Raw genomic sequence first — 26346 nt, 5'->3', positions numbered from 1 at the left:
TAAACAATTTTATCAGATTCACCTGAATCCGTTGCCGTGTGGACAGGGCCTGAGTCTTGGTGTGGATGTGTATTCAGTTTTCTGGGAAGTGTACCAAGGACTGCATTGCAGATGGCTGGTAAGTGGTGTCTCAGGTTACCTCCTCTGTTCAGCGATGGTCCTTTCCAGGTTGAGGAATATGGCTTCTTTTACTCCTCTTTCTAATCACCGGTCTTCTCTGGCTAAAATGCATACATTGCAGTCATGAAATGAGTGTCCTTTGTTGTTGAGATGAAGATAGACTGCAGAGTCCTGGCCTGATGAACAGGCTCTCCTGTGTTGAGCCATGCGCCTGTGAAGCAGTTGTTTCGTTTCCCCAATGTACAGGTCTGTGCATTCCTCACTGCACTGTGTGTTTCAATTCCTCATTGAACTGTGTACACTACATTGTCCTGTTTGTGTCTAGGTATTCTGTCTTTAGGATGGACCAATTTCTGCCTCAGAGTGTTACTGGGTCTGAAGTGTACAGGGATGTGTTTGTAGAAGATCCTCCCTGAGTATCTACCTGAGAAAGGCATATTCATCAACCTGGAATGACCATCGCTGAACAGAGAAGGTCGTCTGAAGCCCTGTCCACACCACTGAGACACCACTTACCAGCCACCTGCAATGCAATCCTTGGCACGCTTCCCAGAAAACGGAATACATCTCCACACCAAGACTCAGCTGACTTCAAGAACTCACATGATGGCAAAGAGAGCCAACGACCCACAGATCACCCTAATGACCCTCTAGGCTGCTAACACCATTTACACCTGGCCTCCAGTGACCTTAACACCTACAGGATGAATGAGAGGGTCAACGACCCACGTGACCTCAATAACTCTCCTTAGGGTTGCTTTTGGTCCACTCCAGGATAAATATCTGGAACTCCCCACTAGTCAGACAGAACTGAAGAAGCCTTTCAGATGAGTGGTGAAACATCTTCAAGGATTTCAAGCAAGTCCAGTTGCCTTCTTTAGCACCTACAGTTTACGATGACCTGGATGACTGAGAACCTTCACAAACATAACTGGTACATCGTTAAAGATGATAAAGGAGGTAGGATCACGTAATCTTATTCTTCATCTTCCAGCTGCTTCTGTTAGGGGTCACCACAGCAGATCTGTTCCACATATTTAAATTTGGCATAAGTTTTATACTGGATACCCTTTCTGACGCAACCCTCCTCAGGCTTGGGACCGGCACCAAGTATGCACCATCTTGTGCAATGCCAGTGGCTGGGTATTTAACCTAACTGCATGTCTTTGGGCTGTGGTGGAAACCAGAGCACCCGGAGGAAACCCTTGCAGACACGGGGAGAACATGCAAACTCCAAACAGAAAGGCCCCCGTCAGCTATGAAGTTCAAATCCGGAACCTTCTTGCTGTGAGGCGACAGTGCCTCACAGCAAGTAATCAAGAAGTAAATCAATTCAAATTTTGGGAAGCACCCATTGTGACTGTTTTTCAGGCTCTATCAAGGGATCAAAACAGTCTTCCATAGTCTGGGGAAACGATCTGGACCAACGATCTGGACCAGGCTTAACTGATATTAAAATGACTTTTTGAAAGCGTAGTGTGTTAACATAAGCATCAAAAAGCCACACAAAAGGTTGGTAGTTCTTCCAAAAGTTGTAGCAGTGTTCAGTGGCACGGTCATAGTGCTTTTAGCCAAGCAAACCAAGAAAGTGAACAGATATTTATTTACTCTTTTGCTGTCCTCATCTTCATCATCATCTTCAGACTCCTCCACCAAAACATAACCATGAGCTACAGACAGATCACAGCCCTGCATGTGTGACACTGATCCACCACTCATCATTTCACTCGCATCTATTCGACAGCCACAATGAACGATCCAGTCATCATGCCGTTTGCATTTGATCTTGGCGAGTACGTTTGGGTCGACTTGTTCAGGTTCTTCAGGATATAGTTCAGCTAGAGGATCATAGCAGGGGTCCCCTTGTCTACGAGGTCTGTTCACCTCGGAGGATCCCGAGCCCTCTCCCTCTTCACTTTTTGTAGCTGCTGCATCCTCCATCGACTGGTCCTGATCTGAAGATGGGGTCTGACACGGTCCAGCCTCCTGATGTTCCTGAAAGTCTTCACCATGTTCTTTTTCTAGATCCAGCTCAATAGGATGAGTCAGCTCCTTCAGCACCTGACTGACAGCTTCTTCATCCAATCCCTGAGCCAGGAGAGCAGAGCGGGCCCATCTCACATGCTGCTCGTATCTGAGGAGCAGGAAGAGAGGACATATTGAGTAGTTAAATGCTTAGAGTGATGACGCACTTCCAAAAACATCTTATTCCTAAGGCTATGTTTGTTTTACCAGGGTCAAGTTATACAAATAGGATTTTCTACTTTAATGTGACACAGATGTAATCCCCCCCCCAAGATTGTGTGAGAACATAAAAATCAGATCGCATAATCTTAACTGATTAAAATTCATGTTCCAACATGCATGTGTACATCACTGTTATCATCTAAAACAATGGAGGACAGCAACTGCGGTGACCATATCAGTAAAAGCATGTGGAAAGTAGTGATTTACTTGATACTTGGGAAGAAGATGCAAACAAAACCTGAATGAATCTCCCAAAATTAATTAGTGTAGTAAAACAAGTGGCCGAGAAATCACAGGAACAAGTACGCTCTCTTTAAAGACTAATATGGGTCACTTGCGGTTATAAGCGTAAGCCATCAGAACTAACAGATCTGGGGTAGGTTCCCGATAACGTTGCCCTTTAAGGCTAAAGAGCGAGTTGATAGATGCTCTGAAGCAATGAACATCGTCTCTGTACATAGTTTTCCCAAACTCACTCGTCAGAAGGAGCCTTTGCAACGCTCATCCTCAATTATTAGTAGAGCGGTGGCTACAATTGACACCTTTTCAGATTTACCGATAATTTTTTTTTTAAGAAAGGTGAGTTTCAGTTACAACAGTTATTATTGGTTAATTAATCAACCGGAAGACCCCCTCGCCCTTTGATCTTGTTGTCTGATAACACAGCTCGTTACCTGAGATGGAATTTTTTTTTTAGCACGATCAGCAATTTGAGGAAAACCCGGACATTATCGTCGCAAGCATGGTGGAAAGATCATGGACATGTTTTTACTTCTCAAATTCACCGATGTTTCATGATATCCTTGTCGAAACCTACTTTGTTTCTTACTCTTTCATTTGACAGTCGCCATTTTGTACCCAAAAGCACGTTTGAGAAGTCACGTGAGGTGTCGATAATAGTGATCAGTTTCACCAGTGTCCACCATTATCGACACCCTGTGGAATTAAGTGACATTTACAACTGTTATGGATCGATCTTTGTGTAACATTGTTGAAGTACTTTTCTTTTTTAATAAATAATTTTTAGAGGTGCTGAAATTTATATATTTTTTTCAGATTTCATACCAGAATGGAATGCTTAGAGTGTATTTGGAATCCTATTGCAATAAATAGAATTAGACCAGAATTAAACTCCTAGAATAGAAAAAAATTACATGCTTGAAATATTCAGATTTTTCCTATTCCATTCAGAAAATATATTTTTGCAGTTTGTTGTAAATATCTACCACATATTACAATATCAGTAGACATTTTATATTTTTAGATGTAAATTTAAAATCTCAATTTAAAAAACCCCCCAAACAAATAAATAAATAAATAAAATTGACCCTTGACCTGGATTTTCATGTGGTTATGGTCAATTGCCTGCTGACATTTATTGGTAAACTACAAAACTATAAATTAATACAAACAACAACAAATGATTAACAAAACGTGACCTATGAAAATACTTAGAAAGTGGAACAAAAAGATTTTCTGATGCAGGTTAAACATCATCAGTTCATTTATTTACAAACATTGCTCATTTACGTAAGCACCCACATCAATATATTTATATAAAATATATTTTGTACTAAATATAAAAGTCTATGTAACACAAATTTTAAATAAAAACCGTTTTGTTAACTTAATACCACATACCAATGATTGATTTTTTAAATAAATAATCATCTGGATGTCGATAATTGTGGAACGGTGTCGATAACTGTGGACAAAGGTGTCAATAATTGTTGCTCGGTGTCACGTGATCTGATACGCCAAGTAATTGGGAATCAACTCTCCCCCGGTGGAAGTTTGAGCAATTATTCATGCACAATTTACATATTGAAAGTATTTTCTACTTTTGCAATGGCCAAAAGATGGTTAAGGTGTCGATAATTGTAGCTGCTGCTCTATTTTACATTTTTGGGCATTTTTTTTTTTCCAAGCATGCTTTTTTTTTTTTAGTTAAAATGAATAAACGTTCACACGAAAGAATGCACAAATAATAAACTAAATAATTAAGTAAATGTGTTCCCTGTGCTCGCTCATTTCACTGTTACTCAAACATGCAGTCAGGATTATTTCAACTCTTATCTACAGTGCTAAGTTAGCAATGTTTTTCCTTATATTTGCGCGTGCACGAGAGAGGTCAATTCAACCTCCTCAGGTAGAGACAGATCAAAACCTCTCCCTCTCTCTCTCTCTCTCTCTCTCTCACACACACCTTTTATGACACTAAATTAGATAAATCTCTCGACTAATGAAGTTAAATTGGATTAAAATGTGGTGATAATGTGACATTACGATATCCATACGTGATTCCATAACATTGAAATATATTCATGATATTTTGCGTATATTTATTTAATAATTAACTTGACGTACTTGCAAATTACAAGAAAAATAATTGAACACAAGCAGCAGATTCAGCACCAGTTTCCCGTTGTCTGTGAGAGTCCCTCGGAGGCACATGCACGGTCTGTGTACTCGGCTGTGAGTGAGTCACTCTTTGTTTTGAAAGGGTGATCCGGGTCTCTCGTAAATTCAGAGCAAACTAAAGGACTACAATGTTGTTTGGGAAAACCACGTTAGCTTGATGATGGATCTTAGGAGGTCATTTAAAGACACTCTTGGCCTTAAGAGGTTTTCGGGAAACCTACCCCTGATCTGAGCAGGAGAAAAAAAAAAAACTGAATTGTGAAAAGTAGTAAATGTAGCTCAAGTCTCACTCTTGCTTCAGGGGGCAATGTTATATTCGATACTATAAAGGTTATAGCCAAGAAGTGCTGCTGTAATCCTATAGACTATAAAGCTCATATTGAAGATCCGTTCAACACATTTAATCCTGTCATCATATAAACAGATACTAATCCTTATTGTACTCTAATCTTTAAAACTTTACTCAAAAAAAAGGAAAAAAAATCTACAGCACATACACCGCAGATTTAAAAAAAATTTAAATATATATACACAGTATATATATTATATACACACACATACTCTTGATGTTACCACCTCAGCGACATAGAAAAGTAAAGAAGAATCTGGTCATTTTCTCTCTGAAAGTGAGCAACTTATCTTACATGGAGTAAGTCTATATGGTGCCAGACAAAAGTTTGGACACACCTTCTAATTCAATGTTTGTTTGTTTTTTTTAATTTTCATTAATATTTATTTTTAAAAAAAAGGCCCCTTCATGTCTTACAGTAATGATGGATGCCGTTTCTCTTTACTTAGTTGAGCGGTTCTTGACATACATGTAATATGGATTACTAGTTGTGGAATAGGGCTACTGTATTTTATTGTTTATTATTTAGTATCTGATCTCAAACTCATTAAGAGGGCAAGAAATTGCACTAATTAACTTTTGATGAGACACAACTGTTAATTGAAAAGCATTCCAGGTGACTCCGTCATGACACAGCCCTCTCAATATATTTCTGAGAAAGGGGCAAGTAAGAAAGAGTAGTAGGTTAAGCCAGGGATCCCAGCAGTAATTGAAAAAAATAGATGAATGTAAGAAACTATCAGCATGGGTCAAGGGGACTGCAAGCCCTTTGCAGGGTGCAGGGGCAGTGCCCCTGCTGGGGGTACAGGTGGCAAAGCCCCCTGAAGCTGTTGAGATTTTAACATTTAAAGATGGTATAGAACACATTTTTTACATAGATTTAACATAGAAAAGCAACAGAATTTAACAATAATGTGTATCTATTTGATGCCATATTTTGTAATCTATGACACACATGGCAAAAAAAAAAAAAATTTATAAAAATTAGACGAAAATGTAGCTTTGAAGAATATACTTACCTAAATATTCCACTGATTTTGTTATAACAATAGTATCCATAGTTCATCTCATTTGTTTATTTTTTTGTTTCGAGTTAATGTCAATACTAGTCTAATATAAGCCACATTCATTTTTCAAAAATCATGAATATGAGCAGAAATCAATGATTCAGTAATATTAGATATATACATATGTACAGCAAATATTGGAGATATTTGATTTAAACCTCTCTCTTTTCTGAGAGAGAAACATGCTCTTTTCTGGGGTGCATTCTGTGATCTTTCCTCCGGTTTTCTCTGCTTTTGCTTTTTCTGATGTTCCTGCAGTGCTCTTTTGGAGAGTTTCTTGGCTACTCTGTTCGCATGAGCTTTTGTTTCAAGTTCTGTATTCACCACATTCATTAATCTCTTCTTGGATTCAACTTCCTCCCTGGCTAAGCGCAACTACGCTTTCCACGACATATTGAATTAAGTTCAACGCATTAGAAATAAAAGCACGAACGGAGTTAAAACATGTTTTCTAGCAAATGGGCGCAGCCATATTGTTTTCTTGTTCTATCACGTACAGTCTCGCGGTATTTACATCAATTTAACTTCCGAGTGTTCCCGAATGTCAACGAGAACAAACGAAGCCGACGAAAACATCGCTAAACAAGCAAACCAAATCAGAACGTATTCTGCTGGTCATTTTACTTAAACATTTTTAACGGATATACAAGAGATTTAAAAAAAAAAAAAAACAATACTTTGGCAAGAAAAATAGCGGAATTCCGCTAAATAGCAGCCGTCTGGGATCCATGTTAAGCGTAAGCTGAGCGGAGGCTGCGTTAGCCGCCGCCACGATGTATAAAAAAAAAAAAAAGAGGGGGGTCCAGGTGTCCTCCCCCGGAAAATTTTTAAGATGTAGATGTTAAATGGTGAATTCTGAGTGATCCTGAATGCAAAATTTTATTTTTATGAAGTATAAATTATGAAGTAAAAACTTATGAATTTCAATTCTTTGAAAAACCACTGTGAGTAGCCGGCGACAGAGCGTTTGTAGGCGGCAAAATCGCCAGTTGCCGGCAGTTATTGAGAGGACTGATGAAGGTGGTCAAGATAATGCCAATAGTGTGTAAAGCATCATCAAAATAAATAATGGCTACTCTGAAGAATCTAAAATATGAAACTTTTGTTTAAAATCCAAATACTTCCATGTTATTTCATAGTTTTGATGTCTTCAGAATCATTCTACAACCCCGATTCCAAAAAAGTTGGGACAAAGTACAAATTGTAAATAAAAACGGAATGCAATGATGTGGACGTTTCAAAATCCCATATTTTATTCAGAATAGAACACAGATGACATATCAAATGTTTAAACTGAGAAAATGTATCATTTAAAGAGAAAAATTAGGTGATTTTAAATTTCATGACAACAACACATCTCAAAAAAGTTGGGACAAGGCCATGTTTACCACGGTGAGACATCCCCTTTTCTCTTTACAACAGTCTGTAAACGTCTGGGGACTGAGGAGACAAGTTGCTCAAGTTTAGGGATAGGAATGTTAACCCATTCTTGTCTAATGTAGGATTCTAGTTGCTCAACTGTCTTAGGTCTTTTTTGTCGTATCTTCCGTTTTATGATGCGCCAAATATTTTCTATGGGTGAAAGATCTGGACTGCAGGCTGGACAGTTCAGTACCCGGACCCTTCTTCTACGCAGCCATGATGCTGTAATTGATGCAGTATGTGGTTTGGCATTGTCATGATGGAAAATGCAAGGTCTTCCCTGAAAGAGACGTCGTCTGGATGGGAGCATATGTTGCTCTAGAACCTGGATATACCTTTCAGCATTGATGGTGTCTTTCCAGATGTGTAAGCTGCCCATGCCACATGCACTAATGCAACCCCATACCATCAGAGATGCAGGCTTCTGAACTGAGCACTGATAACAACTTGGGTCGTCCTTCTCCTCTTTAGTCTGAATGACACGGTGTCCCTGATTTGATTTCCATAAAGAACTTCAAATTTTGATTCGTCTGACCACAGAACAGTTTTCCACTTTGCCACAGTAGATTTTAAATGAGCCTTGGCCTAGAGAAGACGTCTGCGCTTCTGGATCATGTTTACATACGGCTTCTTCTTTGAACTATAGAGTTTTAGCTGGCAACGGCGGATGGCACGGTGAATTGTGTTCACAGATGATGTTCTCTGGAAATATTCCTGAGCCTATTTTGTGATTTCCAATACAGAAGCATGCCTGTATGTGATGCAGTGCCGTCTAAGGGCCCAAAGATCACGGGCACCCAGTATGGTTTTCCGGCCTTGACCCTTACGCACAGAGATTCTTCCAGATTCTCTGAATCTTTTGATGATATTATGCACTGTAGATGATGATGATGATCTCATCTCATTATCTCTAGCCGCTTTATCCTTCTACAGGGTCGCAGGCAAGCTGGAACCTATCCCAGCTGACTACGGGCGAAAGGCGGGGTACACCCTGGACAAGTCACCAGGTCATCACAGGGCTGACACATAGACACAGACAACCATTCACACTCACATTCACACCTACGGTCAATTTAGAGTCACCAGTTAACCTAACCTGCATGTCTTTGGACTGTGGGGGAAACCGGAGCACCCGGAGGAAACCCACGCGGACACGGGGAGAACATGCAAACTCCACACAGAAAGGCCCTTGCCGGCCCCGGGGCTCGAACCCAGGACCTTCTTGCTGTGAGGTGACAGCGCTAACCACTACACCACCGTGCCGCCGATGATGATGATATGTTCAAACTCTTTGCAATTTTACACTGTCGAACTCCTTTCTGATATTGCTCCATTATTTGTTGGCGCAGAATTAGGGGGATTGGTGATCCTCTTCCCATTTTTACTTCTGAGAGCCGCTGCCACTCCAAGATGCCCTTTTTATACCCAGTCATGTTAATGACCTATTGCCAATTGACCTAATGAGTTGCAATTTGGTCCTCCAGCTGTTCTTTTTTTGTACCTTTAACTTTTCCAGCCTCTTATTGTCCCAACTTTTTTGAGATGTGTTGCTGTCATGAAATTTCAAATGAGCCAATATTTGGCATGAAATTTCAAAATGTCTCACTTTCGACATTTGATATGTTGTCTATGTTCTATTGTGAATACAATATCAGTTTTTGAGATTTGTAAATTATTGCATTCCGTTTTTATTTACAATTTGTACTTTGTCCCAACTTTTTTGGAATCGGGGTTGTACAACGTAGAAAAGTGTCAAAATACAGAAACCCTATGAATGAGTAGGGGTGTCCAGGTGAGAATCACAGATTAATCAAAGAATTAGATGAATAAAACAAATACATTCATGCAATAACGTTTTAAATGACTTACTTTGCCAAGGGAATGACGGGTAAACATCGGTCACCTACATCTAGATAAAAGACAAAAAGGGGGGAAAAATCCCACATTTAAATCAGTTTATCCTTTATTCTATTGTATTTTTACATCTGAGATTTCAGTGGCTCTATGTGAAAAATAAGAAACATGCAAATTAATACCCACATTCCCACCGTTCAGAAATACTGTGCTGCGGTCTGCTTTTGGACAGAACTCCTTTACCAAAATAACCCTGAAAAGACACAAACATTCATGGTCTAAACTCACTGTGGCCAATTTATGGAGTTAAAATAGATTCAACAGAACGTCAATTATATGATGCTTATCAGAAAACATAGATTAATATGTTAATTTTCTTTATGGTATAAAATTCTAATTAAAAAAATAGTGATTGAAAATTCAGTATCTTATGTTCACAAAGCAGTGAGGAATCTAGGACATAAAGATCAAACGAGCCGCTAAATATCAGACGGTCCTACCGTGGGATTCTGCATGACTACTTCACTTTTACACACCCATTAATTTATGCTTCGTCATAAGGTACATTTTAATGATAGAGGCATTTTCTCATCAGCTCATAAGAAATAGACAAATTAGCACCAAATACAGTGTCTTGCAGAAGTATCCATCCCCCTTGGTGTTGGTCTGGTTTGGTCACATTACAAGCTTGAATTAAAATGGATTTTTGGAGGGTTAGCACCATGTGATTTACACAACATGCCGACCACTTTAAAGGTGAAGATTGTTGTTTTATTGTGACACAAACAATAATTAAGATGAAAAAAAGAGAAATCTGGAGTGTGGAGTGTATTCACCCCCCCCCCCAAAGTTAATACTTTGTAGAGCCACCTTTTACTGCAAGTCTCTTGGGGTATGTCTCTATTAGCTTAGCACATCTAACCACTGGAATTTTTGCCCATTCCTCAAGGCAAAACTGCTCCAACTACTTCAAGTTAGATGGGTTGCGTTGGTCTACAGCAATCTTCAAGTTATGCCACAGATACACAATTAGATTGAGTTCTGGGCTTTGGTCATTCCAAGATATTTAAATGCTTCCCTTTAAACCACTCCAGTGTCACTTTAACAGTATGTTTAGGGTCATTCTCTTGCTGGAACATGAACCTTCGTCCCAGTCTCAAACCACTGGCTGACAAACAGGTTTTCCTCCAGAATTGCCCTGTATTTAGTGCTATCCATCTTTCCTTCAGTCCTGAGTAGCTTTCCTGTCCCTGCAGATGAAAAATAGCCCCGCAGCATGATGCTGCCACCACCATGCTTCACTGTAGGAATGTGTTCTCAGGGTGTTTGGTTTGCGCCACACATGGCATTTCCCATGACGGCCAAAAAGATCAGTTTTAGTTTCATTTGCCCAGAGAATCTTCTTCCATGTATTTGGGGAGTCTCCTGCATGCTGTTGGGCAAACTCCAAACATGTTTTCTTAAGCAATTACTTTTTTTTTCTGGCCACTCTTCCATAAAGCCCCACTCTGTGGCGTGTACAGTTTAAACTGGTCCTATGGACAGATACTCCCATCTCCACTGTGGATCTTTGCCACTCCTTCAGTGTTATCTCTGGTGTCTTTGTTGCATCTCTGATTAATGCCCTCCTTGTGAGTTTTGGTGGGCGGCCTTCTCGTCAGATTTGTAGTGGTAACATTCTTTCCATTTTGCTACAACAGATTTAACGGTGTTCCATGGGATATTCTTTATAATCCAACCCCGATCTATATTTCTTCACAACACTGGCCTATTTGGAGTACTCCTTGGTTCTCATGCTGCTTGCTTAGTAGTGTTGCACAGTCAGGGTCCTTCCAGAACAGGTTGATTTATACAGGCACCATGTGACGGATCATGTGACACTTTGCACACAGGTAGATCTTAATCAACTAATTACGTGACATATGAAGTGAATTGGTTCGACCAGCTCTTATTTAGGGGTTTCATACGAAAGGGGGTGAATATTTATGCACACTCCAGATTTGTTTTTTCATCTTAATTGTTTGTGTCACAATAAAACAACAATTTGTACCTTTAACCTCCTAGGGCCTAGCGGTCACATACGTGGACAGCACTTTTTAGAAATTCAGAACAAGAATCCACATATGTGGACATACTTTTTCTCAAAAAGTACATCTTATCAAAGATGATGCTTAGTTTTTATTCTAATCAGGTTCTAATAAGCCCAAATAGCAAAAACAAATAAAAAATGCATGTAAAAAAAACAGCTTGGGTCTTAAGAGGTTAAAGTGGTCGGCGTGTTGTATAAATCAAATGGTGCTAACCCCCCAAAAATCCATCTTAATTCCAGCTTGTAATGCAACAAAACAGGACAAACACCAAGGGGGATGAATACTTTTGCAAGACACTGTACATGCTTTTGTTTTATAAACATAAGTGTGCTACAGGAGAAGGGCAATTCCAGCGTTATGGACGTGACACTTGAATTCAAAATGGCAACAAATGACCCAGTGCATGTTTTATTGTCTCCCAGTATTTAAACAGGTGTTGCATATTTTAAGGCTGTGCCATACTGGAGAAGTGATAGAACAAGAACAATTCCCATAGTACATCTAGGGCATGCCAGAAAATGCCAATAAAAGATGCGTTATGGATGTGACAAGAACAGCTTTTTTTTTTAATTATCTGAATACAAAGATCAACAAAACAAAGATATCATATACACAGACAACAATGTAAACAAATCAAAACCAGGAGGAAGCTACAAATACAGACGAACATGCTGGGGTGGGCAATATAACATCTCTCATACCACAATATTTCAAAATAATTTTACGATATAATGTGCATTCTGATATATACAGTAGGTTTCCTAATGAACTACCAGCAAAATAGTTTTAAACATTTTTAAATAAAGCTGAAATAAAATATTGTATTTCAACGTGTACAAATACATTAAAACTGAAGAATTTTTTAAAATCTGTATGAAAGAAAATCAATTTGTAAAACAATTCAAAACGTTAGAAACAGTATCAGCTGTGAGTTTGTAAATGTTTTTACAATTAAAAAAAAAAAAAAATATATATATATATATATATATATATATATATATATATATATATATATATATATATATATATATATACACTATATATCGCAATACGCACAATATCAGAAAAGCGTATCTTGACATGTCATGATAAATTTTATCATATTACCCATCCCTATAACACAAAAATAAAGAAATAAAATACACAAAAAAAGTTAATAAACACCCAAAGCACGTAGCATTATAAAAATGCATGATTTACACAGACTCCATATTTTTAACAGGTTTCTTTTCACATGAGGTGGTTAACGTTTGCACACGTCAATCCATCAGCAGGTTCCTATTGCAGAGTCCAAAAATCATTTTACTCGCTGGTGTGTCAGCTGGATCCCTGACACAGCATGATCAAGGAAAACACGCAAGCACATCCCTTATAAATCATCATAACACCAGGTGGGATGTGATCATCTATCCATTATCCATAACCACTTATCCTGTGCAGGGTCAGGCTCCTGTGTGGAGCCTATCCCAGCTGACCATGGGCGAGAGGCAGGGTACACCCTGTACACGTTGCCAGATCATCACAGGGCTGACACATAGACACAACCAACCAATTCACACCTAGTCAATTGAGAGCCACCAATTAGCCTAACCTGCATGTCTTTGGACTGTGGGGGAAACCCAAGCACCCCCACACAGACACGGGGAGAACATGCAAACTCCACACAGAAAGGCCCCTGTCAGCTACTGGACTTGAACCCAGAACCTTCTTGCGGAGAGGCGACAGTGCTAACCACTACACCACCTCACAGCAAGAAAAATCATTTGGGATTGAACGAATGTCTAAAAGTGATGAATTCTTCAAAGGTAAATAGATTTAATTCCTTATCAACTTTATTGGTCATGTTTTCACCTCCGTTTGTTTGCCTTTTCCCAATGTAACTCAAAAAGTAGTGAACGGATTTGGATGAAACTTGGAGGAAAGGTGGGCCATGGGCCAAGAAACAATTGATTAAATTTTTATGTGAATCCCTTTACCGGATCTCAAGGTAACTATGAGTACCTTTTTAGGGCCAAAAAGGTACTTACAGTGGGGCAAAAAAGTATTTAGTCAGTCACCAATTGTGCAAGTTCTCCCACTTAAAAAGATGAGAGGCCTGTAATTTTCATCATAGGTACACTTCAGCTATGAGAGACAGAATGGGGGGAAAGAATCCAGGAAATCACATTGTAGGATTTTTAAAAAATTTATTTGCAAATTATGGTGGAAAATAAGTATTTGGTCAATAACAAAAGTTCATCTCAATACTTTGTTATATACCCTTTGTTGGCAATGACAGAGGTCAAACGTTTTCTGTAAGTCTTCACAAGGTTTTCACACACTGTTGCTGGTATTTTGGCCCATTCCTCCGTGCAGATCTCTAGAGCAGTGATGTTTTGGGGCTGTCGCTGGGCAACACGGACTTTCAACTTCCTCCAAAGATTTTCTATGGGGTTGAGATCTGGAGACTGGCTAGGCCACTCCAGGACCTTGAAATGCTTCTTACGAAGCCACTCCTTCGTTGCCCGGGCGGTGTGTTTGGGATCATTGTCATGCTGAAAGACCCAGCCACGTTTCATCTTCAATGCCCTTGCTGATGGAAGGAGGTTTTCACTCAAAATCTCACGATACATGGCCCCATTCATTCTTTCCTTTACATGGATCAGTCGTCCTGGTCCCTTTGCAGAAAAATAGCCCCAAAGCATGATGTTTCCACCCCCATGCTTCACAGTAGGTATGGTGTTCTTTGGATGCAACTCAGCATTCTTTCTCCTCCAAACACAAGTTGAGTTTTTACCAAAAAGTTCTATTTTGGTTTCATCTGACCATATGACATTCTCCCAATCCTCTTCTGGATCATCCAAATGCTCTCTAGCAAACTTCAGATGGGCCTGGACATGTACTGGCTTAAGCAGGGGGACACGTCTGGCACTGCAGGATTTGAGTCCCTGGCGGCGTAGTGTGTTACTGATGGTAGCCTTTGTTACTTTGGTCCCAGCTCTCTGCAGGTCATTCACTAGGTCGCCCCGTGTGGTTCTGGGATTTTTGCTCACCGTTCCTGTGATCACTTTGACCCCACGGGGTGAGATCTTGCGTGGAGCCCCAGATCGAGGGAGATTATCAGTGGTCTTGTATGTCTTCCATTTTCTAATAATTGCTCCCACAGTTGAATAGGTAAGCAATCTGCTTACCTATTGCAGATTCAGTCTTCCCAGCCTGGTGCAGGTCTACAGTTTTGTTTCTGGTGTCCTTTGACAGTTCTTTGGTCTTGGCCATAGTGGAGTTTGGAGTGTGACTGTTTGAGGTTGTGGACAGGTGTCTTTTATACTGATAACGAGTTCAAACAGGTGCCATTAATACAGGTAACGAGTGGAGGACAGAGGAGCCTCTTAAAGAAGTTGTTACAGGTCTGTGAGAGCCAGAAATCTTGCTTGTTTGTAGGTGACCAAATACTTATTTTACCGAGGAATTTACCAATTAATTCATTAAAAATCCTACAGTGTGATTTCCTGGATTCTTTCCCCCCATTCTGTCTCTCATAGTTGAAGTGTACCTATGATGAAAATTACAGGCCTCTCTTATCTTTTTAAGTGGGAGAACTTGCACAATTGGTGGCTGACTAAATACTTTTTTGCCCCACTGTATATGCTCCCAAGCTGTATATAAAGGGTACAAATAAGTACCGAAGAGGGTACTGCCCCAGCGACAAGCCGTTGTACACTTAAGGGTACAATAAATGTACTTTATTTTCTGAGAGTACAGATATGTATGTGGAGCCAGGATTTTTGTCTGTTCCCAACGTAACTCAAAAAGTAGTGAACGGATTTTGATGAAATTTGGTATACACAGCTTTAGTATCTATTACCCTAGGTTCAAGTGATTTGAGGTTGATATGTGGCTTGGTGGAGGTATGAACTCTACAGAGTGCCCTTCTAGTAGAATAGTTGTTCAGGAAGTTTGATAAGGCAAAACACTGGGATCTAATCAACTCACTGACAGTCAATCAAAACACTGGTATCAAAGGTTAGGTCTTGATGGAGCTGAATTTTCGCTAAATATAAAAGTGCTGAATACAGATCAACCTCAAATAACTATTTCCCCCAGCTTCTGAAGGTCAGGTCCAGGTTTATATGGTGTATCTGTTTTTAACTCCTTAGCAACGCACATGGTCATCAGATATCTTTGATTAATTTATCTGATTGCACAAATCTTATGAACCAAAGCTTACCTTTCCATATAGAGCTTGAATATGCTCACTTGCTCTGACTATTACATGCTGATGTATGAGTTCAGCTTGATATATTTGTATCTGCTCTTCTGATGGACAAGCTTTGCTGAACTGAACCGGAAGTGGTGCTTCAAAAGCTTCATAAACCTTTGGCCTCCGTTTTGGAGCGTGAAATATCGCTTCCATTAATCAAGCTTTAAAAAAACAACAAATATATAAAATATATAACTGTTGTGACAGAAAAACTGAATCTACTGTCTTTTCCCACCCAAGTCGGCTTGTTTCCAATGGCTAGTTTTATTGTCCAATCAGCGAGCACCACGTGAGTAGAGTAGCCAATGAGGGTTTCGTCTCAGAGAAAGAAGGCGGTGCGTGCAAGAAATACGGCTTGAAAACACTTCCTAGCGACTATCATCAGGAATGCATTAGCAAAGTACATTTGATAGCGATAAAACGTTGAAAGTATTTAAAATCAAGCACACATTTTATATCGCAAGCGTCAATTCTATTACAGTTCTTCCTCATGAATTAGAAATAAACATTAGAAATCAGCACAGGTAGTTCTTCCGTCTTGTGTTGCAGTCAAAACAGTCCGATAGCGTTAACGTTTTTATGTATAGTTCCGGCCCTTTTAATTTAATTCCTAGCTAAAAGGATGAACAAAAAGCACCAGAGTATGAAAGTATCAGAATACACTTAATATATAGCAACAGAATACTGAATTGTTTACCTTTTAGCTAATTTTTAAAATCACACTGTAATTTGAGACGAGCTTATTGAAGTGTGAACATGTACTAGCTGTTTATCTGGATGAAGGATTTTAGTGTAAGGTGTTTTGTCCCCAAAATATAATGTAATAGAAATTGGAAGAAACATGTGTTTCATTCAAACTGTCATTGTTGGCATTCTGTGAAATTTTATGATGATCTGGATAATAGTGAGATTTGAAATATTCCTTGCAATGTTAGTGCATATAAATGGACTTTATATTCCTGTAATGTTTATACACAGTATATTGTATAAATACAGTGGATTTAACTAAAAGCTGTAAAAGTTTTCCATCAGCCAGTAGGGGGTATTCTATACCAATCTGTTGTTTTAAGGCATTTGTCAGGCACTTTGGGCATCAGGTTGAGCACTGGGCTGTTTAAGGAATGCACAAAATATATAAGGAAAGATTTATCTCATTCATCTCATTATCTCTAGCCGCTTTATCCTTCTACAGGGTCGCAGGCAAGCTGGAGCCTATCCCAGCTGACTACGGGCGAAAGGCGGGGTACACCCTGGACAAGTCGCCAGGTCATCACAGGGCTGACACATAGACACAGACAACCATTCACACTCACATTCACACCTACGGTCAATTTAGAGTCACCAGTTAACCTAACCTGCATGTCTTTGGACTGTGGGGGAAACCGGAGCACCCGGAGGAAACCCACGCGGACACGGGGAGAACATGCAAACTCCGCACAGAAAGGCCCTCGCCGGCCATGGGGCTCGAACCCAGGACCTTCTTGCTGTGAGGCGACAGCGCTAACCACTACACCACCGTGCCGCCCCAGGAAAGATTTAATGAAATATTAATCCATAATTACATTTAAAAATAGGAAAATATACTGTTTTTTATATGAAAGAGTAAAATAACACTCCTTAGGAATGTTAAGGTAATTAATGTGCTTCCACAATCTACAACAAAACCTTGACCATGCACATGGGTCAACTACAAAATCCATCAAATTCTGAGTGAGCGCTAAACCGTGACACTATTTGTATAATCACTGACCTGAGAGGATACACGGTTAAAGATAAAAAGGAAAATACTTTAGTGAGATGGTACATTTCTGAGAAATGTGAATAGGATACAGATTTAAATGAAGCAAGAATCCATCAAAGCTAGAAATAATTGAAAATCCACACAGAGACATATTCCATGTTGATTCTTTACAAAGTAATGATCATAAAGTGGTTCAGAAGAACTTATTTTCCATATGACTTTGACATGATCAGCATTTTTAATGCTGTGGTCATCTCATGGGTGTGTAGGAGGATCTTAGCAGGAGGAAACACAGGGATACCAGCACTGGACATTTCTTAAGCATTTCTGATGATTACGTCAAAGGACTGAGGAATCAACATTTGTTTAAACAGCATCTTTTTTTCCATTGTGGTTATCTTTAGAAACACAAGCCGTTTAGTGTGAAACCACCTTGTGGTTACATGCAATCAGTTGTGGAAAGAATAAGTGCAGAAGTAGATACTTCCAGATCCTAAATGATGTAGCGAGTTTGTGCTTTTGAGTTTTCTGAAGTGCATCTGAATTTCTGCTTAGACTTTTGGTAGGTTCACCTGTGCATATTTTTATTTGATGGATTGCCTTAATTTTTTTAAAAAATATTTTGTCTTTAAATATTTTTTTATTTTAAATTAATGATTAACAACCTTTTTGGTTGCTAATTAAAGAATAATAAACTACAAGAATTATATATATATATATATATATATATAAAATTACTTTAAGACATGAAGCATCTTTTAATAAAAATAAAGAAAAAAAACATTGAATTAGAAGCTGTGTCCAAACTTTTGACTGGCTTTATATATATATGATCTGTCTCTCTATATTTAATAATTATCATAATAGTTATAATATACCAAAATATTCTCAAGAAACAGTATGTTTCAGACAAAAGTCTATCATAAACTGTACAAACAAAATGCTTCTGAAGGTGTAAAGTTATGGAAAAAGGACATGTGAGTCACACAACCTGAGACAACCAGCACATCATTCTCACATGAGTGCCAAGAAAATGAAGACCATCGTTAATTTTGAAACTTTAATTAAAGTGTTGCTTGGTGTCAAAAATGGAAAGAAGTATCAATGGTGTGATCAATTAAAAAATAAAATACATAAAATGATATTGATTTATATATTAAATTAAAAAGATAAATTAGGATAGCTTGAATTTCAGCAACTACTTTATTCTATTAATAGTTTATGAATGATATTTTATTCATTTTCTATTTATTACTCAATTTACTGATTCATTTGAACTTTTATACATTTTATCCAAAAATAATTATGCTGTATGTGTAAATATATTTTACTGGATCATTGAAATTGCTTACAATTATAGCTTCACAACATGTTGCTTGTAATTATTGGATGTCTGTTGAGCATTTTTTTTAAACCTGTGCCTTCAGCTGACCTGCTTTGTTTTAACAGTAGATTATTACATGTGTGCTGTGTTGAATGTCACACACACACACACACACACACACACACACACACACACACACACACACACACACACACACATATTCATGTGTATTTAAACCTGGAGCTGCTGTTTTACAGAGATCATGAACAGCACAAGAGTATTGTTTCCTAAACTAAACTCTCTGTGTTCCTTTAAGGACCTTTAAAGCAGGGAAATGTATTTTTCGAAATGATTTGGCAGCATCTGTGAAGGATCTTGGCAGGAGCCGGTCATTGGAGACTCGGTAGTAACAAAGTAAGGATATGCTGACACAACACAAAAAAAAACACATTTAATCAACATCATCATCAAAACAGGCGGCAGGGCTCGATCCAGAATATTCTGTAGCCCCGTGTGTTTGCTGTGTGCTCCCACTCAGGCCTTTGGAGAATAGGTTGGACCCCTTCTCACTCAACAAGTTTATGAGTTTATGAAATAACCTCATTGTTATACAAGTTCTAATTTGTTACAGATATTTCTTATTTATTTTACAGTTCTATTGTTGCTTTTTGGATTTGATATTTGGCAGATGTTTTTATCGAAAGCGATACCAAGGAAGAATCCAATCCAAGAACATAGCTGAACTGACTTCCTCTAAGTCCTAACAGTGGCTCTTTGGCAATTCAAAGGTACTAGTGAACTTTTGATCACTAGTACTGCATTTGGAATAATGATAATAGAAACATCTTTCGACTTAAGTTTTTCTTTCATCATTCAAAGCATGAAAGGCTTCTCTAACTTGTTGAATCAAAGTGACAGAAACAAAATGGACTTTAACCTGTCTCAGGAATCAGGACTAGGTTTGGTGTTACGTCTTATATATACGGTATTATTATACATACAGGACACTTTTTTGATGGAATAAAAACGTTTTCTATTCCCTTCTATGAGGTTTCATTCATCTAGTTTGATAGCATGCAATATTGTTAGCCTATCACGTATCCTACGTGTATTACACCACTCTACCCAATGGAGAATGAGCGTTGAATACATTAAAAACCCACATATAAGAACCTGGATTTTAACCCTTTGATGCAAAACATGGGTCAAAAGTGACCCGGCTGAGTTTTTATCTTCTATATCTTTGCAATAAATTAATTCCATCATTCAGTATTCAAGGTATTCCTCCTCAATTAACTTGTTTTTGATCATCATACATCCTTATTTTATTTTTTCCTTTCTTACTTTTTGAATAAAAACCCTTTTTGTATCACTACCCTTCTAATGCACAACATGGGTCAAAAACGACCTGCATTCATTTTCCAGGTTATTTCATGTATGGCTGAGTGTTTCTATGATGTACTTTTGAAATAAATTCATTTTGTCATTTACTTTTCCAAATATGCAGTAAATATCTTGTTTTTGTTTAGCACAAATCATTTTATTTTTCCTTTCTTAAGTTATGAACAAGCACAGCTTTTGTAATTCTACACCAAGTTTACACACATGGGTCAGAAACGACCCGCATGCATTTACTCCAGCGTTTGGTGGGAACTGTGAATTGTGCTTGTGTCAGACATTTCACAGCTCAGCACAGCGCCCTTTGCCCATCTAATACATGTAAGTAATGTTTTTCAATTGTTCTAACATTACCTTAGAAAAAAATTGATTATGTTTAGGTTACCTTGAGAGTGAGTAGATTACTTGTCAGAAAGTTACAAGTAATTACTATTAGCTACCGAGCTGTTGACATATTCTACTTTAGTTAGCTAATTTTATTGTAGTTGGCTTAGCTAACTACATAGTTAATAAACAAATAACTGGCCCCATTCACTGCTAAAGTAATTACTTGAAACAAATTATTATTATAGTATTAAGACATTTAATTTTAAATCACACTTGGATGACCCATGTGTAGTAATATAAAAAGTATTTTTGTTCATAAAGTAGGATAGGAAAAAATTAAATTAATGATTTGTGGTAATTAAAAACAAGATATTTAAAGAATACCTGGAATATTCAATCATAAAATAAATTGATTTCAAAAGATAGAGCAAAGAAAAACTCAGTCAGCATGAAATAACCTGGAAAATGAATGCGGGTCATTTTTGACCCATGTTGTGCATTAGAAGGGGTGTGCATATGTTTTGCATCAAAGGGTTAAGAACCTGTTAGGCTAAGATTTTCCATTTAGACTCCCTTTACATAAGAACCCGTCCTGGGCTAAAATTTTAAAGCAGGTTCTTATTTTCAAATAGAGTCAAAACTAAAAAAAAATTAATTAAAGAAAATGGGTTCTACAGAGTGATGAAAATGACATAGAACCCTGGCAAAGTCATGAGACACAATGCATTCACATTGTCTACTACCATACCATACCATACCATACCATACCATACTACTGAGGAGCCTGAAAAGGGAATTTAGCTATACATTCTACAGCTGTATATGTTGTTTTGTTATCTTGATTTTACATCCAGTACATGCTTATCTGTATTATTTTATTTGTATTTCCTTACACTGCAGTCATTTGGAGAAAATTTATACATAATTTACATAAATGATTGCCCACACCTAGCAATGAGTAGCTCTTTTCTTAAGAAAATAAAAACCCATTTAAGAACCTAAATAGCTAAATTTCACAGTAAATCCCATTTATATAAGAACCTATTTAGGCTAACTTGGAAAAAAGGTTCTTATACATGGGCTTTTACTGCATGGTTTACGATATTGCATGGTTGTCAAGACAACATGACATCACACATTGGAGCTGATACGAATGTTCAGTGAGAAACTTTTCTGCTGCGCATGTGCACAAGCATTTCTTTGTAATAATAATAATAATAATAATAATAATAATAATATTGGCTGGCTTTTTTCATGGTATATCAGATATATTCCATTCAGCTAGCATGATATTGAACGAGTCTTTGACTCGTTCAATATCATGCTAGCTGAATGGAATATATCTGATATACCACTCAATGCCAGCCAATAGTATTTAAATATACAACTCAAACCATCATATTATTATATGCTGTGGCCTTCACAGTGTGTACAGGTTCACCGAAACTGGCCAGTTGAAGAATGGATAAAGACAAGGTGACGTATTTCCAGTCTCCAGCTGTCCAGTTTCTGTGAGCTTGTGCCCACTGTAGCCTGAGGTTCCTGTTCTTGGCTGACTGTAGTGGAATCCGATGTGGTCTTCTGCACTTGTAGCACATCTGCCTCAAGGTGATGTGTATTCTCTGATGCTTTTCTGCTCACCACGGTTGTAAAGAGTGGCTATTTTACTGGGTCAGCCTCGCTCGAACCAGTCTCACCATTTTCCATCAGGATGTTTTGGTTTTTCCCATATTCTGTGTAAACTCTAAAGACTGTTGTGTGTGAAAATCCCAGAAGATCAGCAGCTTCTGGAATACTTCATGTCACGGTCCAAGTTACTCAGATCACATTTCCCCATTTCTGATGTTTGACGTGGACATTAACTGAAGCTCTTGACCTGTATCTGAATGATTTAATGCATTGTCCTGCTTCCAAATGATTGTCTGATTGGCTAACTGCCTAAATGAGCAGGTGTACCAGTGTTCCTGTTAAAGTGGTCGCTGAGTGTATATTCTGCTTTATGAAACTTTCTAGTCTTACAGATCCGACAGTCTGAAAAAGAATGCAGTTGGCTTGACACTAAACATACAACCATTCCAGAGCCAAACTACAGACGTAAACAGCCTTTTCAAACATTTGTGAGCAATCCATTACTTTTTACAGTCCCTCTGTGTTACCCCAAAACATCGGTTGAGTATAGAAAACAAAAATGACATCAAGAAAATTTTGTCTTCTGCCTATCAGTTGTAGTTCTTTCTGAAGTGGCAGATGTGAAGCTGCTGTGGGGAGCAGCGGAGGTCAGATTTTGCAATCACTGCAGGGTGTGTTCAGAGAGACACACAATAAACGGCTGACGTAATGCCTAGGAAAGGGCTTTGCGTGTAACTCAGACTGCCAATCCAACGATCAGAAGGAAGGCATTTAAAAGAAATGCAAAATGAGAAGGTGGACTGAGAAAGACATGCTATATCTTGCGCAAGTGTTAATCAGGGTCAGAGCTGAGGCAGATGTTCTGCGAAAATATTTATTTACAATTTTTCAAGCATTTCATCAACCATTTTCAATGCGAAACAGCTATGACAAGGCCTGCACAGAGGCTGGCATTATAAATCTGTTTATTTTATTTACAAAAACATTAGAGGATCAAAAATTAAAGCTTTCACATGGATAATTCCCCAGTGAGAACAACGTACAAAACTGTCACAGATATTATTACTTTTAGCTGTTCACATCAGCAAAGAATTTAAAACTTTATATCATTTCGGTTTAATCTGGGTTTATGACATTTTTATTATTAACTCTTAAAACTCCAACTTTTTTGGCAAGCAAGATAAATGAACGTGCACTCTCTTGGGGGAAAAAAAAATTCCAATCCAGGTTTAAAGGCAGCTTTCTCCAAATACTTCTGTGCATTTTTTAACCAAATAAAATATAGAATATATTTGTCTTCCCATTATATCAGGACTTCACTCATTAAAGAAGTGACCTTCTCTGTCTAACAGGCTGATAGTGGTGAGTTTCCCAAAAGCACCGTGGCACAAAGATCATCGTTAAATGGTCAAGCAAGCAGCACAATAAACACTCTCTCTCTCTCTCTCTCTCCTAGTTGCTCTTAGCGTCAAGAGGCTTTTGGGAAACCCACCACAGATTACTCCATCTTCCTCTGTTTGTTCACAGATGGCAGGAAAAAAGACCCTTAGCAGGAAACCAAAGCATGATCACATCTAAATGTTCAGCTAACACAAGCCAATCCAGACCCTAGTACAGGTCCTTCATGATCTCCTGCAGCAGTGGATGTAAACACATTTGGATCTCGGACTCTTTGAGCAACTGCATCAAGCGAACGTGATCGGAAACAATCTGCCTCACGTCAGTCATCTTCTGCAGAACTTTGGCGAAAAGATGGACGGAATCCGGGTGGTTCATTTTAAGATGGAGCTCCAGTGAGTGGAGAACGTTCTCCTGTAGATCCTCAATGGGCTTCATATTCAGCAGGCCTGGACGATCTGTATGAGTCAACACAAAGTAGTCTGATTACATGCCTGTTAAATATTTTTACACGAATGTTAGAAAATCCGAGCCTTCCTACTTCACAGGAGTCATAGATTAATTAGTCAACGAGTTATTTTTTTGGTCTTGAGGTTAATTTTTCACACATGAAAATCCAGAAACTCAAAGGTCAAGGGTAAGATGTTATTAAATGGCCACAAAACGGTGACCAATAAATCTGTGAGATAACTCTATAAGGCATCTTGTTAACGCTGAGATGAAGCAACTATGATAAACAATATGCCGAATCAGCCAAATATAAATCTGTATGTTCTGGTTCAATACGAGGTCAGATAAAATGCTAATCCATGTGAACTTATACCACCTGGGCTTGGTATAAACTAAACATGTGATGAGTCATACATGTGTGGGAGTTAAACTGTTTGAGGTGAAATGCTGGTCATGTAATTTTTTTCTTTCCTCAATAATCCTCAAGGATTATGACTGCCTAGAAATGAGAGGAGAACAGGTTTCTGGGATATGTAGCTGTGTGTACTTGGTTTACCTCGGCAGTGTAGTGCTGATGTGTGGATATTCCTACAAGTTCTTTTGTAACTTGCTTAAAGTTGGTTTTGCTATCTGTTAGCTATTTTATGTTACATTCCCTGGTGAAAAATAAATGTACTTTACTGTATTTAAAGTATATTCATATTTTCAATAGTATATTGAAAATGTACTTACACAAATTGTCTCATCTCATTATCTCTAGCTGCTTTATCCTGTTCTACAGGGTCACAGGCAAGCTGGAGCCTATCCCAGCTGACTACGGGCGAAAGGCGGGGTACACCCTGGACAAGTCGCCAGGTCATCACAGGGCTGACACATAGACACAGACAACCATTCACACTCACATTCACACCTACGGTCAATTTAGAGTCACCAGTTAACCTAACCTGCATGTCTTTGGACTGTGGGGGAAACCGGAGCACCCGGAGGAAACCCACGCGGACACGGGGAGAACATGCAAACTCCACACAGAAAGGCCCTCGCCGGCCACGGGGCTCGAACCCGGACCTTCTTGCTGTGAGGCGACAGTGCTAACCACTACACCACCGTGCCGCCAACACACAAATTGTACTTTTTGTAAATATATAAAAAGTATACTAACTTCACGCTTTCACACTAACACTTTTAACACACTTTAAAATAATTATACTATATTACACTTTATAGAAATATATTATACTAAAATATAATTTAAGTGAAAGTTATGTGTAATTTAGCACATAAAAGTACACTAAATACACTTCAAGTTGCACTTTTCTACAATTTAATTACAATTAAAATATATTTAGTACAAAATTAGTTGTTCCAAAATAGCATGCCTCAAGTTAACTAATCATAAACACACCTGAAGTATATTGATGATTAGTGTGGCTTCAAGTACACAAAAGTATGCTAAATTTTAGTACACTTGGCACATTTATTTTTCACCAGGGTTAGCCCACCAACTTATGATAGTTTAGTTTAGTTTAATGGCTTCGTTACAGATTTACTATAAAATACTAAGATACCAAAAATAGTCGCATACATCTAACAAAGAAAAACTAAATAGAGAGGTGCGACAGGGGAAAGGAACAGAACTTTCGTCCCAATTGCGACCTAACTCCGATTTATTAAAGGGATATCATATATTATTCTATCCACATTCACTGGATATTAGCAATCGCATGCTCTGATTGGCTACTACTACTACTAGGATATCAGCTCATATACCGTGAGTAGAGAAAAACAAACTGGCGGAGCGTGTTGCTGAACCAACCGAGGACGAAATAAAAACTCTACTCGAAAACAAAACCTCAAAAAAAGCAACAAAATATGGAATGAAAGTATTTCATGGTAAGAGCATTTTTTTTCAAGAATTATTATTATAGCAGCATTTTTCACAAATTGCTACTGCCGCTTTGTTTACATTCTAAGCGGAAATGATTTTATCGGACGTTTTGTATAAAAAGTTTTTATTTACCGAATTTGCAAAAAACAAAAACAAAAATGTTCTCTTTCTCAAAATCCAGTGTATGCGGATAGAATAAAACAGTTATTCCATTCAATCTCATCATACATGGTTTAAAGCCGACTCGGCTATCAGCTCACGCACGACTCAATTTCGTGGAATAACTGTTAACTATCTAAAACGACATAAATACTATTAGGAGAGAGAAAACTTTAACGAGGCAGCACTTAATGATGGAGGCGAAAATGTAAGAAGGCACCAACG

General features: G+C 38.3%; 2 protein-coding genes across 4 annotated transcripts in view; both read right to left on the bottom strand.

Annotated features, from left to right (window-relative positions):
• tsen2 (TSEN2 tRNA splicing endonuclease subunit) overlaps nucleotides 1–16085 on the bottom strand; it is a 39280-nt gene extending 23195 nt beyond the window's left edge. The window contains exons 1-4 of the mRNA XM_060910792.1: nucleotides 15778–16085; nucleotides 9667–9733; nucleotides 9496–9535; nucleotides 1729–2254 (exon numbers count right to left, since the gene is read on the bottom strand). Coding sequence (XP_060766775.1) covers nucleotides 1729–2254; nucleotides 9496–9535; nucleotides 9667–9733; nucleotides 15778–15963 — 819 coding nt within the window. The 5' untranslated portion in view covers nucleotides 15964–16085. The remainder of the gene's footprint in view (nucleotides 1–1728; nucleotides 2255–9495; nucleotides 9536–9666; nucleotides 9734–15777) is intronic.
• A 7004-nt stretch (nucleotides 16086–23089) lies between these two features.
• The window catches only part of pparg (peroxisome proliferator-activated receptor gamma), a 77598-nt gene continuing 74341 nt past the window's right edge, over nucleotides 23090–26346 (bottom strand). For all 3 annotated transcript variants that reach the window (XM_060910260.1, XM_060910259.1, XM_060910258.1), the window contains exon 7: nucleotides 23090–24085. In XM_060910260.1, the coding sequence (XP_060766243.1) occupies nucleotides 23838–24085 (248 nt within the window). In that variant the 3' untranslated portion in view covers nucleotides 23090–23837. The remainder of the gene's footprint in view (nucleotides 24086–26346) is intronic.

Source organism: Neoarius graeffei, chromosome 26 (assembly GCF_027579695.1).
Source record: "Neoarius graeffei isolate fNeoGra1 chromosome 26, fNeoGra1.pri, whole genome shotgun sequence".
In the NCBI taxonomy this organism is placed as follows: Eukaryota; Metazoa; Chordata; class Actinopteri; order Siluriformes; family Ariidae; genus Neoarius; species Neoarius graeffei.
The sequence above is the reverse complement of the archived record's forward strand: the minus strand, read 5'-3'. Positions and strand labels throughout refer to the sequence as shown.